The sequence below is a fragment of the Anopheles ziemanni genome, chromosome 2 (genome assembly GCF_943734765.1).
Source record: "Anopheles ziemanni chromosome 2, idAnoZiCoDA_A2_x.2, whole genome shotgun sequence".
In the NCBI taxonomy this organism is placed as follows: domain Eukaryota; kingdom Metazoa; phylum Arthropoda; class Insecta; order Diptera; family Culicidae; genus Anopheles; species Anopheles ziemanni.
In genome coordinates this window covers 36996840-37013964 of record NC_080705.1, presented here as the reverse complement: position 1 = coordinate 37013964, position 17125 = coordinate 36996840, and the positions used below count along the sequence as shown (strand labels likewise).

The 17125-nt window shown below is 44.0% G+C and overlaps 2 protein-coding genes across 2 annotated transcripts; both read right to left on the bottom strand.

The window, feature by feature from the left end:
* Positions 1-6386: 6386 nt before the first annotated feature.
* LOC131281789 (uncharacterized) lies at positions 6387-7147 on the bottom strand. The gene is made up of 3 exons (XM_058311140.1): positions 7133-7147; positions 6638-6978; positions 6387-6549 (listed from the first exon to the last, which is right to left on the bottom strand). The coding sequence occupies exons 1-3, from the start codon at positions 7145-7147 to the stop codon at positions 6387-6389; spliced, it is 519 nt and encodes a 172-aa protein (XP_058167123.1).
* An 8456-nt stretch (positions 7148-15603) lies between these two features.
* Positions 15604-16666, bottom strand: LOC131293512 (uncharacterized). The gene is made up of 3 exons (XM_058321588.1): positions 16205-16666; positions 15949-16097; positions 15604-15856 (listed from the first exon to the last, which is right to left on the bottom strand). Exons 1-3 carry the CDS (start codon positions 16664-16666, stop codon positions 15604-15606), a joined length of 864 nt encoding a protein of 287 aa, XP_058177571.1.
* Positions 16667-17125: the final 459 nt, after the last annotated feature.

Sequence of the window (17125 nt, the reverse complement as noted above, 5' to 3'; positions counted from 1 at the left end):
CTTCGACGCGAGGTGATAGCGGCGAGTTACAGAGAGAGACTGACTGCATGCGGTTCCCGCGAAACGCGAGGCCAACGTGATGACGGTTGTCCGGCGAAACGGAAGGGGGATCCATGCGGTCGGTGGGCGCCGGAGAGGAAGGCGATTCCGATCGTTTGGAGTTTAGCTAACGCCAGTCGAACCTCGGAACTATGAGCTGGAAGTGCACCATTGCTAATAAAAATCAATTTTCGAATTCTGAAAAATTTATTGACCTTGCGATTGGCCCGAGAAATGCGTATTGTGGAATGAAAAAAAAAAAAATTAAAAAAAAATTGGCATTCACTGTGTCTTTCATTCCATGTCCTTCTGATCCGAGACTAATGACGACAACATATATATCCATGAGAACAATTTACAATCAATTTAAGTATCTATGAATCAGTCAGTCGGCCATCGGCCGACTTAAATTAGAACATTCATATCCAATAATAATAACGGCTACGCCGGTTAGAAAACGAAAAAACAAGATTAAATGATAGTGGCCCACCTCATACCCCTGCACAGGATTGAAATGAGATGGATTATCTTTAAAATATACAGTATTAAACAAAAAATTATCATCAATTAATTATAAAATCAAAATAACATTGTTCGAATGGATGATTTGAGAATCACAAAAATCTTCAAAGTCCTCGTAAGGATGACAGGTTGCAAGATGAAAGAAGAAGAAATAGAAGTACAAGAAATATTATAGAACATAGAAGAAAACCATATCAAATTTATACATAGAGTCGAAGCTTGTATTCTTTTCGCCTTAAAGGAATTAATCAAGCAAACATGGTTTTGTATTTTGTTTGGTTGTGATATTATGTCTTATTTGATAGCATCTTTATTCGTTAGGCTTTTAGTAAATAAGTTTCATACTAAAAAAAAATTATTAATGAAAACAATTGTATTATTTATTTCGTTTAATCTGACCGATGCGTTTGAAAGCTGTTTGTCTTTTACAGGAACATCTGAAATAAAAAAAAACTGGTTAAAAACCTAGCTACCATTTTGACCATTAATCAGGCCATAGTGCAGACAAACCCACCAGACGAGCTTCTTCATAGTCATTTTCTACACCCTTTTTAACCGTGGTCGTCGATCGATGACGTCGCGGAATCGACCTGCCATGACCGTACAATAATTGAGCAAACAGCTCGAGTCCCCCCTCCACTATTAAAGCCGTGGCTTAGGTTCCCGTGGTTTTTTGTTTAGATAAGTTTTGTTTTGTTTGTTCGAAACGAAAAGAGAATCTCAAAACTGACTGGACGGCTGAGCGATACTTCGTCACGGCAGAGTAAATAAGACGCTGGTCCGTCTGATTCGGTTTCCATTTAACTTCCTCTGCGCCACATTCACCGGCAGCATCTTCATCGCCATTCCGCTGTACCGTTGGGGTTTTCGATTTAAGTCCCGTAATTAGCGTCCATTCTGCACCTGCAAACGGAACTGGGTGTGAACAATCATATCAATGTAGATAATTGAAGGTCGCAGAATGTGCCTTCCAAAATACTAATCTTTTGGTGCGTTTTTGTTCAAAAAACATGTGTAAGGCCAAACCAAAGTGTCTGCAGTAATCTTTTAAATCTACCTTCTTTCGGTTTTTGTACATGACCAATCAATGGAGCAGTATTCGAACATCATCAAAACTATCCAGTGACGTAGTTACAACCATGTGGGACATTTGTTTGGATATTCAATATTTACCGGTCGTTTTAAGGGTAGACAATAATTTCAAAGTCATTGACAGCCGAGACGGGGATTTCAATTGTGGTCGGAGACACCCACTTATTAGCATAACATTTCAACGGTCTGAGCATGTCCTCCGCAGGGTCGTTTTTCCACATCATTGCAAGTTATTTTTTATTTTAATTGTTTTGGCTAGCGACTTCTTCGCGCTGACGATTTCTCGCCACATTGGTCCAATTCCGTATTCCGACTATGTCTATCTAAGCCTAAAGCTGGATTTAAACGTTACATATTAATCTGTGCAGATCTTTGACGTCTACAGATTTCCTTTGTTCTCTCGTACCCATCGTCTGTCAAACATCCCTCGAGATATCCCGAATATCTCGGGGATGTTGGAAAGAGCTAAGGAAAAGCTGTAGACGTCAAAGATCTGCACAGATTAATATGTAACGTCTACGGCTTGCTTAAGATGTCTTCAAGGGCCCATCCTGACGGTTCGCTTTTTCACTGCACAATAGAGGGATCGCTCTACATTTCATTAATACCGTCGTTATAGCGGCCTACTCGACCAAAAATGCTCTTGAGCATCTTCCTCTTGAACAAGACTAACAGTTCTTAGTACTAACAATTTCCAGGCTAGTTTCAGCTATTCCCTCCTCTATTCCAGGTTCTCTCTTCCAAGTCGCCTTCAAAGTGGAGGGACTTCTGAATAAATACATATTAATTATAAATAATAATAATAATAAAAGATAGTTTTTCTCGTAACATTTGAATAAACAGAATTGGGGGTCCGCGACAGCCGAGCGGTAGCGCCGGTTAGAAAATCGGCCCATGAGGTTCACCACCTCGACGGCGTGGGTTCCCAACCGCGAATCCCAACCGAGAACGGACCCTCCCCTGTACGAGAGGACTGACTATCCACGTACAACAGGGAAACAAGTCTCGTAAGCCCTTAACGGGGCAGGCATGACCAACAAGGTCGTTACGCCAAGAAGAAGAAGAAGATTTGAAAGAACAATCTAGTTAAACAAAAAATATTCAAAAATATTGATTTTGTAACGGAAAATTCAAATCACCGAATGAAACATCCATCGGCTCCGAAAAGTGGCTGTCGCTAAAACGAAGCAGCAACCGTCCTAAAAGGTGCGGCTATTGCACTAAGCGTGTCCCGTTGGCAAAAAAAAAGGATCGGTCATCTTATTAATGCTTTGGACGTAGTCACGGACGGAGTAAGCATTTTTGCATGCAGAAAGAAAAAGAGGGTATAAGCACGCCGGCCAAACGCGAAGGGATTGGTGTAAGCGCACCTGTCGTTAAGCATTGTGATACCACGAATTGTGCACGGTTAAGTGCTAATAGGTTGGATGGATTCCTTAAAAGGTGTGGCCATCGCGTTAAAATGTGATAATAGGAGGTTCAAGAATTAAATTGGCGTAATCATCTGTAATTTTTTTTTTTATAATAATTTAATATTAAAAAATACTATAAAACAGTGCCACCTCAACTAACAAACATAACTCAAAGCAAGCAAAGTCAATAATTGGTTTTTAAAATAAACTCTCTAATTAAAATTTTATAATATTGAATAAACATGCGGCTGGTCATCAAATCAACTAGGAAATGATAAGAGTCTCTGTTGAATCCAATATAAATTCTGTCGTTTAAAAGAGTATCGCTTGACGTATTAAGAGAGGCATTATAAGATTGGTCACTACTTTATATACTTTTTAAGGTTTTGCTCCATACATAAGGCGCACTTTATAGGACTCCATTTTAATCGTTGTTAGGGGGTTTCGTTATCATTCAATCAATTTTCCGATCTTGTCTTTATAAAGGGTCCTTTCTGAGACCCCATTTTAATTGTAGTTTGAGGGTTTCGTTACCATTAAATCCATGTCGACGTTGTCTTCCCATGCAATAAACAAGCTCATAATGATCACGTACCGTTTCAAATGCAGACGATACTAAAAGCTTACAGAAAATCATCGGTGCATCCGATTGATGGGTTTCTAACAAACCATCCCTTATTTCGTCAATCGTATTCGAATAACAAGCGTTACGATGGACTCGGTCAACCATAACCATAACATTGAAAGAGAAATTTTATAATGCATTTTCCGTTTACTTTTTAAATTCACACTCCAATTGAACGGACTGTACTGTCTGTTTGGATGACCAGGGTGTACCCACAGGTGAAATCACTCTCGTTTTATCAACTTAGATGGCATAACGGAAGTATAGTGTTAAAAGCGAAAGAAAACAAGACCCTAGAAACCTCACACATTATTGGTCAGGAGGTATATTTACAAAAAATTTAGACGTGCTCAAACTACAGTACACTAGAGCAGAGATTGAAAGAATACATTAACTTTCGTTTGAATAGCAAAATTTGTTTTTGGTTATGTAGTTTCACGAACTATAAATTGTATACGAGCAAGAGGACTGAAGCACTGTCAATATAAACGATTTATATAAGAAAGTGATACCCATCATTCTTTTGCACAGGCTGTTTGAGACAAGTGGATGAATAGTGTTCATGGAAAACATACTTAACAAACTACAAGAGCAATGAAAATACAGCTGTGAAGCAACCAGTTATAGTAATTATACACTTTTACTTATCTAAACTCTCTATAAAAAAGCATAATAGCGATGAATTTCGTTAATATTTGAAAAACGATTTCATGTCTTCGATGCGGGAAGACGGAGTTTTTACTACTTACTGTTTCAAATAAGTGGAAATGCTGTCTAAGTCTAAACCAAATCCACCAAATCATAAGCTGGTTTAAGAACATGATATAAACAATCTTGTTCCGTATTATTATAATTCAACACACCTATCATTAGTGTTTTCCGTACAAGAGAGTAATCAAGATCAATAAACATTACATTATTTTACACAGACTCTGAAGATCTATAAAGGAAACAAATTTTAATTCAAAGTACTCGTAGTAAAATTAAACACATCAACTTATTTAAAAAATAAAAATACATAAAGAGATATGTCAATTGATATATACGCGTCCTTCTGCAATTTAGTTCAGATAATTATCAGGTTTGGACAATTCAAGAAACGTACTCTTGATCTCTTGATGGGGGTCCGCGACAGCCGAGCGGTAGCGCCGGTTAGAAAATCGGCCCATGAGCACGGGGGCTCACCACCTCGACGGCGTGGGTTCGAATCCCAACCTAGACCGGACCCTCCCCTGTACGAGAGGACTGACTATCGACGTACAACGGGGAAACAGGGAAGTCTCGTAAGCCCTTCACGGGCAGGCATGACCAAGAGGTCGTTACGCCAAGAAGAAGAAGGGATATTGAATCATTTTATATACCTTATTTTACAAGGTTCACAAGGTTCAAATTAGATGTTATTTTTCTCAAGAAAATTACATACAGCTAATACAAAGCTTGATTTGGTTGAATGCAAATTTGTAAGACGTAATATAATATTTTTAAATTGTAAAAGTCACGATTTATGATTGATTGGTAAATTAAAACCACAGTATACAAAAACCTATTATCATAGATACAACCAATACTACGTTTTGGCTTATTTTGAGAGTAAATGCGGCCCACGATGTCAAACGAGTCACAGACAACACTGCACTAGAGTTTAACTCGAACGTTTGAAACCCTATTTTTAAAAGTAAAAAAAAAAGAGCGCATCCGAGACTCATCACTGAGAGGCAAGAAAGTTCAGCGCCCAATGGTAGGGAAGAAGATTAAGCAAAAGAAATGCAAATTAGATTCCAAAGCATAACATATTCCGACGTCGACCATAACCTGAAATTGTGGAAAGTCGTTGAAACCTTGAAACCTGATTTAATAAGTCATGGATGACGCTATTATCAAATGATCAAAATATTGGAATAATTAAAAATAATAATTACATAAAATTTGAAGAAAAGAAGCTAGTAGAAAAAAACTGTTCATTTATCACAAGGAAATAAAATAACCAAAACCAAAAATCCATGTCTAACATAGTTAGAGCATGCGGCTGAGGCGAGGCAAACGCGAAGGCAGGACACATTTATACGTTACGCATCGTGTTCCAGGGCCACCATGTTGATTTTCACAGAGGATCATGAATTGTTTCATCCATGACAGATTAAACTCATTAATTCACTGCCAAAAATGGCAAAGAAAACGCCTCAGTGACCTTTACTGCCGGAGGTTACAGGGCGTTGGTTCGGAGCGGTAATATATAACACAAGACGAATCCACCAGGTATGATTCTTAAATCAATTGCATTTCAAATTTCTTTTGCGACGTGTGCGATTGAGCGCTGAGCTAACATATTCGGTAGAGATACAGTTTTGTTTGTTTTCAAACTCTCCCTCTGGTTCCTACATTTCCATTTGCCTTTCCATTCAGTTCTCCGGTGTGCACTTCAAAAAGAAACACATTTGCAGTTGCATGCACAATTTACAATAAAAAAAAACACAACACTAACGAAAACAAAACCAGTGCCAGTTATGTACAACCGTCGGGTCGAGGCCGCGCATCGAGTGGAAGGATTGGTAGGAGCGAAGGGAATGGCTGGGCAGCCCCATCCGAGGGGAAGGAAGGAAATGGAAGAGATGAAGATCATTTAGCGAAGTTATGATAGAGTGAACAAGGAACAGAGCGAACGGGAACGAGGAAAGGGTTCCGGTGGGGCGAGGTCCTTAGCAGTACGGGAAGTTCGGGCAGGTGTGCGGGGACACTCCGGCCGGGTACTGGCGGGAGGTGAAGCCTGGCAGCGGGGCAGCCTGGGGAGCGCCAGCCGGAGCCAGGTTGTCGCAGTACGGGTAGTTCGGGCAGGCCTGCGGGTCAACTCCAGCCGGGTAGCTGTGGGAGGCGAAAGGCGGAAAAGAGGACACACATCAGCTTCAGGTTCCCGGTTCTAGCTGATTCTTAGGCGAACTCCGTGACTTACCGGTCACCACCGGCGGTGGGGGCTGGGGCTCCGAGGTAGTTGTGGCTCGGGCCGGTCAGAGCCTGGTACGAGTGCGGGGCACCGTGGTAGTACGGAGCCGGAGCCGGGACGGGGGCCGGGGCCGCGTTCCAGCTGGGCTGCGCGTTCCAGTTCGGGTTCCAGTGGTTGGCGGCGTGGTTGGCGGCGTGGTTGTTGTACGCATGATTCGGGTTGTGCAGGGCCGCGTTGTCGCAGTTCGGGTACGACGGGCAGCGGGACGGATCGACTCCTGCCGGATATTGGGCGGCGGGCTGATGTTGGGGCTTGGCGGCTACCACGGCGGCAAAGGCCAAAACAGCGATCTACAAGCAAACGCACCACACCAAACTCGTTAGAACTCACTAACTCACGGACATCGCACCGATACGTCACACTTGCTCCAGGACTTCCCAAACACGACCATCAACCATCACTTCCCATCTCCCTGCCAGAACACTGCGCCACTAGCACACTTACCACTTTGGAGAACATTTTGCTTGGATGGTTGATTTCTTAGTCGCGCTCAATCAGCTCAAAGATAAAACCGGAAAATTGCACACGAGCAACGTTGGACTTTTATGTTACCGCAACAACGGGTTGATGTTCGCTTAACACAAAACTTCCAAACCGAGTACCGAATACTGATCTCCGAAAGGACAATACAACTCTTTTATAGCAAAAACACCACACCCCGAGCAGCGAGTGCCCGACGTTCGGGTGTTCTAGGGCGCGCATAGACACCCCCACCGCTCGCTAGCCTCCACCTCGTGTGGGCTATTTCCGAGAACCGAGGACTTCGAAGGAAGGAGCCGAACGACGGGCACGGGTATATGGACCGCGTGCACCAATACGGCCACCGGCAACCCACGGAGTGGTCCAATTAAAGGGAAGGGAACGTACTGCCCCTTGGTGAGGCTGGCGGGCTGTACGGCCGGCGGGTTTCTTTCTCCACCGAAATCGCGATCAAGTACCACGCGATCCTACACCCCGCCACCGTTGGTTGGTTTCGCGAATGGAACTCACCCGCTGCACTCACGACGGACACGAACATTCTCCCGCCGCCGGTTTGCTGATCGTGCACCGGTGAGGTTCTTTAGTCGATCGCACTAGCGAAGGCGGGCAGGTATATGCTTAGTGTACAACGCGCCCCGTGTCAACTTCCTTCAACGGCCGCCACACACACGCGCACGCACGCACGGTACACACGAATCATCGACATTCGCCGCGTTCGCGTTCTGTGCCCCCGGAGAGTACGGAAATTGAATCTTGTATCGCAACACCCGCCCACCGACCCATGTTTTGCTGCCCTATCCCCGAAAAAAAAACTCACTCACCCCCTCGTCGGACACCTTCACCCTGGCGTCAACATGCTGGGCCAAACGATACGCTTCCTCGCCGTCTTCAAGAGGTCACACCATTTGTAGGGTCAGCCGTCACCGAGCGGGGTAAGGTAGTGCGACCGGTGGTGGAAATATTAATAAAACGTGAAGCGAACACTTCGCGGTGTGAACAAAAGAGAATCGATGAACCATCCAAACCAGGCGAAAGGAAGATAAAGTTACAGTCTGTGACAAGGCGCGGCGGTTAGAAAACGAAAAAATAGCAGACCAGTTCATCATCATGCTCCAAGATGGTACGAGGCAACCAAAATTGGTTGACATTTGTGAATTTATCAGCATAGTGTAAACACGTCATAAATATTTCAAAATGTTTAAACTGAAAAATTGCTCGTTTTGCGCTATAAATATTAAAATCGAATTGGCGATACTGTGGACTGGATTGCATCTCAAAAGGTGATAATAAGATTGGAGTTGATGGAAAACAAATGCAATAAGTCGGAAATGAATATTCGGTCGACATTATGTTAAAAAAATACAGAAATCTGCAAAATCTGTTACACAAGAGCGTAATTAGTAAATTTGTGTTTAATAGTGAAAGCAAAGTAAATGGTAATAGTTTAAAAGTGATAGCATATTTTATTTTATTTTAAACACTGTTAAGCAAAATGAAAATATAAAAATTTGAAAATTATCATTTCCTACTTTATCTTCGAGTTACGATTAACGTCTTCAAACAGAGTATAGAATTGACACAGAGTAAAGCAACAAATTTAAGTTTCTGGTACAAAAGCGGTTGATTGAAGGTTTTAAGTTCAGCTTAAAATGTACGAAAAATAATATATATGTGACAGTTTACAAAAACAATGTTTCTGGTATCAAATATTGACAAAATCTTCAATTATATGAAATTAAAAAGAACCTTTAAAGAGATAATTAATTTTAATACAAACAAAATAAAAGATAATCTCTTGCATCCCATATTTTTGGAGCGTGTTGTTGCGTGTGGTTACAAAAAGACATAAAAATGTGATAATTTAGAAAAAAATGTTTCTGGTAACAAATATTGACAAAACGTTTAATTAAGTGAAAGAAAAAAGAACCTGTAAGAGAATAATACATTAAGTAAACAAAATAAAACATAATCTCTAGCATCCCATATTTTTGAAGCGTGTTGCCGTCGGCTGCAAAGCTCACGTCGCTCGGCACTTTCCCCCCTTCCACTAACACCATCACCCTTTCCCCATTCTGGGATCGGCGCCAACCCACCCCCACTCGTTTGCTCTGCGCAAGGGGCGGTGTAAATAATAACAACAAGTTGCCCTTGATTGCTGGTCCGGAAAAGTATGATTCTGCCGGTTCGCGCCACCACCTCACGGCAAAACGCGCGTGTGTGTGCTACAGTTTTCTTTATTATATTTTAGTGTGTCTTTCCGTCTCGGGCATCCCCCTTGCCTAGGGGTGCCGAGCCCCACAACACTTCCTTGGGCCCCAACCCGCAAGCCGAGCGGGCGAGTTTCGCTTAAAACAGCGAAAGTGAGCGCCACCGATTGCCAGTGGCCTGGGGAGGGAACCGGACAGATGGATGGGTATGCGGCCGGAGGGAGGAAGGACGGACGAAGGGGGTCCGGACCGAGGTGGTAGATGCAAACAAGATCTGGCGATTCTTTATTCGTACTCGGACTCGGAATGGTGGCACTTCCATTCTGACCCGCGAGGAGAATGGACGCCAAGAAGCGCACACCGCTTGACAGGAGACCCCCGTATGGATGGCAAAGGGCTATCATAGCGAACCCGGAGGGCCAGCGTCGTTCTGCCACGAGAGCAACCCAGCAACGCGGGAGTGTCGTGGAATTCTTTCCCACGACCGTCATTTCCCAGTCGCCGCACGCTTTGGTGGTTATGATCGCGTGCTTGCACATTCGTATGCGAACGAGGCACGCGGTCAGCATTGACACAATCAGTGGGCAAACCAATCCGCGTGCCAAAAACGCACCATCGGCAGACAATCGTTAAAAATTAAAACCGAGCCCATTTTAATGAAGACCAGCCACCCTAACGATATAGATGAGCCTAATGAGCTGCTGGATCAATTAACGGAAGTGAACGGACGGGCTGGCGAGTGCCACGAAAGAAGTGGAACCGTGGCCAGGGCTGCTCCGCTGGAGAAAAGCCATTCCACTTACGAATCGTTTCGCACATGGCGCTTTTCGTAACGGTTTTACTTTCGGTTTCCTTCGGCGCTTCGGGGTCTATTACTTTTACAATCTTTGGCGAACGTAGAAACGAGCTTGTGTAAGGAAGTGCGTGTCCCGTTCGCGAGCCATCGAATGCACCAAGGTGTAAAAGAAATCAGTAGCCATTCACCGGTTTGTCAATGGAAATCGAATCAAGTTTGCGAACTACCGAACGCGTTGAGTTTTAGTTTAACAGACACAAAAGATTTAATTAAACTGATCGAATAATCTCACTCAATTAAGAGCTATGAATTCCACAATCGCTAACAAATAAGTTGAGTCGAGTTTGACATTGAGTCGTGTGAGACATTATTTCGTACTATACGTACCATTAAGAAACCATAAGTAAAGATTACAGCTAAAAATCTTTCTATAATAAAAATGTATTACTTGAAAATCTATTTATGTACTGCAATGTACATTGTGTTTAATTCAATGTATTTTATGCAATGTACAAAAAACAATTCATTCGCTGTTTAGAACACATAATTAATCATTTCATTGCGTAATAAAACTGCCGAAAAGATTCAGACGTGTCGATTATGCTACATATGTTTATTATGTTTAAATTATGTTTATAAATATTGTGTCGTGTGAGATGGTCTTATTTCGTACTATACTTTTATACTTTTTCATGTGATGTTTGGAAAGCATAAGTAAACATTGCAGCTAAAACAACTTCCTGTAGGTAAGATGTATAACTTGAAAATCTATTTAACTGCCAAGTAAATTGTTTTTAATTCAAAGTATTTAATGCAATGTACAAAAACAAAAAACAATTCATACGCTGTTTAGAACAATTATTTAACCATCAATCATCACGCAATAAGCGTAATAAAATTACCGAAAAGATTAAACGCTCCGATTATGTTACTTGCAACGGTTGTGGACATAAATCTCAACAGTACGTTCTTCCCCTTGCGACGCCTGTACAGACGCTTGTCCTTGAGGCAAACATTTGTTTGGGCACCATTTTACGGTTTTTTAATTATTTCACACCTTCTCTGTCCCGACCTGAGACGTCTGTTGATTTTTTATCCACAAATGGTGGCGAAAAATAATACAACTAAACATAAATCGTTCTTACCGCAAGGAAAAAAAAACACATACACAAAATTGAAATAGTTTAAACAACTTCTTAGCGGCAGAGGAAACCATGCATAGCTTATGCCGCACCTTTGCGGCATGTTTCAATCGGGCGCTATACTGCTATGGTGTTCAGGTTCTCGTCGTCCAATCATCGACCCATTCGATCGGAACGGCGCACTAAAGTCACTTCCTCGATATATCGACAATGGTACATCAGCTCGAAAGGGACACCGGGCACCGAAATCACGACATGCGAATTCCTGCTGCGTTCGCTGTTACTCAACCTAATAATGTCCCTGAACTTCGACGCTCCGAAACCGTGGCGGCCGAAGCCGGGCAGAACCAGAAAAATGAGGTGACGATCGACATACGCGACTTCCTCCATCGCGCTCCGCCAACGTGCTCCGGCCCCCTTCCGCTCCAGTGGTTCGTGAGACTGCGGAAAAGTGTCTTGCGCCGGGCGCCGCTGCTGCTTCCTTTTCTCTGCAGAAGGTCTTGCCCCGTCGTCCCTCCCGGCTGGTGTTGGTATTTGTGACGGGGTCAGCAAGATCTGCGCCGGCTGATAAAAAGGCGGTGAGCGCCCCCAGAACACCCGAGGTCCGGCCTGCCTGACTTGGTGGTGTTGCAATTGGAAGAAGCAGAAACCTTTTTGCTCCGGTCAAACAACAACCCACCGATGCCGATTACAAAGTGTTCACTTAGTATACGCGCGCGGGGCCGCTCATGGTCGCCCATGTGTGTGCGCGCCCGCGCGCGGACGAGAGGGTACAGGGGGCCCGGGGTTTGGTCAATCGATCGCCGATTCGACGATCGCTTTCCTTCCCCGCGTGGCAAGACCTCGGAAGCTTAAGAAGTTCAGAAAAGGAAAAGGCAGTAGCGATCTCGAGCGCAGGTCACAGGTTGGACAAAGGAACGGTTCATTTCTTGCGGGCTCCTTGCTTTTGCTACCGAATCTTCGATCAGCTACCGTTGAGACCTCCGCGTGCGTTTTTTTGCCCTGCATTTGCCTTAGCGAAGGAATTGGTTTTCGTGGCAATAAAGATCATAAACTTGTTGGCTCATAATGTATTTTATTGAATCATTTTCCTGAACGATATTAGAAAACATGCAAACACTTTCCCTACTTAATTCTCATAAACGAAATCTGTTTAATCCGATATGATCTTCTTGTTTTCTCCCACTTCCACTCCCACATAATTAAAAAATCGTTTCAAGTTATCTAATTAAAATATAATTTCACATCATTTCATTTAAATATTGGTGACATTGCCATAATTTATTTTGAAATAAGAAGCAACTAGTTAAATCGTAGAATGTTAAATAATCTTTGCAAAAAATATTATGGACGGTACAGAAACAATGTTTTCAAAAGCATCACCACATTTACGTCACACTGTAATAAGTTAAAAAAAAAATCAATACAGTTTATGGTTCATAAATGAAATCTAAAGAGGATGTTATTTGCCAATATCAGACCGGAATAGGCGGCATACACACGAATAAACTTTTGAAAAAAATTCCGTGCGTTTACGAAAAACGAGTTGAAAGTGCAGTTGCAAACCACCGGACTTCCTCAATTCCTTGATTCGAGTCAATCAACGGAGCAGGTCTTCGAGGTGCACTAGCTCGAACGAACCTTGACTGCAAGAATCGATCGTTCGCAAGCCGACGTGGTGAAGACCAAGACATTCGGACCACAAACTAGAAAAAACAACCACGGTTTGCAGCTTTCTAGCTCACGGAACGGTGAGGTAATAACGTCGGTGCCGCAAAGTGCACGCCAAGTCGCGCGATTCCTGGCTCGACGCCGGGCATGCGGGTCCCTTCCGTTGCGCCATATGAGGCGAGGGTTTTGCGGTGCCTTACTGCACGGTACGCAGATCGTTCCGCGCCGATACGGACGACAATTGCCAGTGCTCGGTATTCGTAAAAAAAAACGGGGAGTTGTTCTAAACGCAATAATTTGCGACCGAGCTCGGGGTGAGCGAGGAAAGCTTTAATTTGACCTTCCACCGTGACCCGCAAGGGGGCCCGAACGATCGCCAAACATTCCATTAGCGTTCAAATGGTTTACAATCGAACGGTCCACCGGTACTTCCTAGGGCCTAAGGAAAGAACCTAGGCACATCGACGCGAGGTACGAAGTGTATCGAGCAGGAGCAGGTTTAAATTAAAAATGGGCAATAAAAATACATCAATCGCCTATTTTATTCCACCCAAACATCCACTTGCATAATGACCCTTAGGCTGAGGGACCTGCTGCTCGGGTAGACTTGGGTAAATTATCCGGTTCACCAAATGCACCCAACCGCCGAACGGTGTTTCACGAGCGCGGAAAACCTCACCGCGTCATACGTTCCGCTCGGGTGACTTTCCCGGGCTAATTGGCACCGAAACTTTGTCCGGTTCCAAACCGAACGGTCCAAATTGAAATGTAACTGACTCCGCGCGGTGCAAACGTGACAACGACAGGCCGCACAATTTGATCGATTTCAATCATTCAACTCAATTCAAGGTGTGTGCGCCGTGCTTGCCTTATTTCCTTAGGACCTTACCTTTTCTTCTGCATGTTCCAGGGTAGATGTAATTATTTTATTGCTGCTAATTGAACCTCGTGCGAGGGGAGAAAAAATGGCTTTTGTCACAACAAATATCCTACAAGATGTAAATAATTCGCCTGCTAGCGATCGAAACTAGAGCCTAAGGAACGGTATTAGAATGGGTGCCAATATCCGTAGCATTGCTCGCACACCTATTAATAATCATTATCGCAGCGCCGCTAAACATTACCCACGTTTAATACTTCAATCGTGAGCGACCGTAATCGTTCAATGATATTTCCATTCTGCACCTGCCCACCGACCCCCACATTGGGGGGGATGTTGTAAAAAATCGAAAGAAATCTCTAAACAACCGGTAATAACTTCATTGTCCGTTCTCTTTCGTTCATCCGACTCTGGTCTCTGTTGTGCCGGTGTGTTGGTGTGTGGGAGCATAGGAATTTGAAACATCCAAGTACTTACATCGCTAGCGATCCTTGTGCCCGGCCGATCCGATCGTGTTCGTGGCCGGATAATGTAACAACTATCCGAGGTATCTAAGATTACCCCCGGCAAACACCTTGTTCTGTTCCACACCGCCCAGGGAGCCGTCCATTTGGTAAACGGGATTCGATACACTCACAGTCAACTCCACCAGCCAGTCTGCGCCTACCTAGGGCAGCATCCAAACCCAGCCAGCCCGGCTGAAATCGAAAGTAAGCCACGGCCAGCGGAAACTCGTCCGCCTAGCAGCGAAGGACCGCACACAAAGTTGGCCCCGACACGCGCGGAACTCTCCCCATGCGCCGGCCCTCCGGCGGAACGTCGCGAAAATTACCGCAATTGTCTTTGACGCGAATGGATTCGATCGATGATTGATCGCGTAGTGGCACGCTGGCGTGGCCGTGCGCGATCGTGAAGCGAATTTTTACAAATTGAATTCCACACTGACCCAGGTGTTATGGCCGATGTTGGTGTTGGCGTCGATTTCCGTGCTTGTCTGTCTTCAAAAACACTGCGTAGTGAATGATCACCGGAATGAAGCTGGATTGCACATTCTTCCAGGTTGCGTATAATTAAATATTTTTAAATGCCCAAATTTAATTTACTTTAACCAATGCACTGGTAGACAAGGCATTTTAATGGCAATTTACAAGGAAATATTCTATTACATTTATGTAAACTGATCAAATGATGGTATAAGTATTCTCTTCTGGCTGTAATTAATTTAAATTAAACAATTTATTGTGCTAATTTCGATGCCAATTAAATAAAATATTTCAATACGGCCTTTTCACATCAGAAATTCAATGCCGATATCCATTTCAGCCTCTCAGCGGATTCAACTAACGGTGAATGTAGTTTAATGGGTCGGATTAATGTATGCCCTCCCGGATATCACACGCTAGCAACCTAATTACCACGTCGCTCGCCAACTTGTCCTCGGCCTCCCTAGCAAAAATAAAACAGTTTTCAAAGTTACCAACAGTCCGGCTGGCACGACCGGGAAACATCGACCCTGGTGTCAATGACGTTCAAGCCTGCTTTCGCTCACTCGTTAGGGATTGACAATTCAATCGTTCTTGACGTCATGCGCTTCATCCATCACCTCTTGTACAAAAAACGACAAAAAAATTAATTGAATATGCAATGAATCTTACATGATCTGATTTGATGTAATTTACATCGAATACGAAGGAAAGGAGCGACGCATTTCCTCGTGGTGCCTGCAAACCTTTCGATCATCAATGGGGGTTACGATGGTTCTCTCCCTTCTTGCCAATGACCCGCAGTATGGCGTCTCGCAGATAGAGCAGGTTCGTCGCCTGTATGCAACATTCATCCGCGAGCGGTTCGAGAATCTGCTGTAGAATGGTCCGGCTATGGCGTACCTTCGGCATGAGGTACAGTATCGTGATCACGATCGACCCCGCCAGGATCAGCTTGCTGGACTTGAAGCGCCGGAACGCGGCAGCATCCTTCATGAAAGTCTCCAGGCTACGGAAATAAATCCCCGTTTAAATAAAAACAAGAAAAAACAGGTTTTCTGGATGCGAGGTCTCTATACAAGATCCACCATGCCAACCAACCTGCTGTAGATGGCCATCCGGTTCGCGGTAACGACGCGCAGCAGCTTGATCCCTAGATGGGCAATCGTTTCCTTGCTGGCCACGTTCAGCGGGAGGAGGTAGTCCTTCGAAAATCGTTCGACTGCACCCAGCAACAGCGATGCTCGGCACTGCAAACATAGAGAACAAAGTGGAAGGTATTCGATCGTGTCTCGCACTGCCACACCTTCCCGAGTACAAGAGGCCGCAGGAAGAGTCGTTCCTATTCACGCTATACCTCACTGTCCAGCAGCTTGATCACTTCAAACTCCACAGCGAGCATGTTTTGATCAGCACCATAGTCCACCTTGGCGATTCGCTTCAGGGATGCCAGGTCGAGCTTGATCGATGGCTCAATATATTTGGTTACAATGTCCACCAGCGCCACCGTGTACAGGGGCAAATGCTTAAAAAATACTCGTTTATGGCGCTCTAATTCATCCAGGAATGTTGGCGTCGATTTTTTCCAGCTCTGAAACACGCGCACCAGCAGAAGTTCGAGTGTCTCAACGATGGCAAACTCGATCGCCGGAGATAGGCTGAATTGTCTGGTGAGGTATGATACCGTAGGCACTAGGTTCCGCATAATGCCATCCGTGTGATACTCGTGCGAAGCCCAGAATAGAGCATCTCGGTGGTAGATGGATTTCCAGTCGCTTTGGAACCCTGATTCGTTGCTCAAAAATAAAACGTCGTCCATTTTGAAGATAATTTTGCTTAACTAAAATGAAAAAAGGAAATCTATCAGAACGAGCAATAACATAACAACCAAACCTTTTGGCTCGATTTTTTATTCGCCAAAGTCTTATTGTCTAGTCTAGTGGTCTTATTCATTGGCTTTACTTTCATTGTTTTTACTATTTGTCGAAAAAGACATTTCAATCATTGCCCAAAATAGTTCATTCTGAAATACCTACACTATCTTGATGACCCGACCAACATCGCCCGTGCCCGTGGGTTTGGGTGTAGTACAAATAGGTTCTGGTCGAAGGTATCACTGCCGAGGAAAAACAATCATTCTACAAAGCCGCCTTCATGTTGCACTGACATTTAAGTTCCAATCTGGGAAAGGCCCGGCACTAACCACCAGAGACACCCCCGCAGTGTTGTTACTCGACTTCTAACAGAGATTTTCTACAGTCTGCTTAGGTCATTCTGC

What these genes read in the sequence shown, in the direction of transcription:
- LOC131281789 (XM_058311140.1), bottom strand. An exon ending in CCCACCGCCGGTGGTGACCG is followed by an intron (nt 6,550 to 6,637) that starts GTAAGTCACGGA and finishes CGCCTCCCACAG; the next exon opens with CTACCCGGCTGGAGTTGACC.
- LOC131293512 (XM_058321588.1), bottom strand. Translation starts at nt 16,666, where the DNA reads ATGGACGACGTTTTATTTTTGAGCAACGAATCAGGGTTCCAAAGCGAC. An exon ending in TCAAGCTGCTGGACAGTGAG is followed by an intron (nt 16,098 to 16,204) that starts GTATAGCGTGAA and finishes CTATGTTTGCAG; the next exon opens with TGCCGAGCATCGCTGTTGCT. An exon ending in CGGATGGCCATCTACAGCAG is followed by an intron (nt 15,857 to 15,948) that starts GTTGGTTGGCAT and finishes TTATTTCCGTAG; the next exon opens with CCTGGAGACTTTCATGAAGG.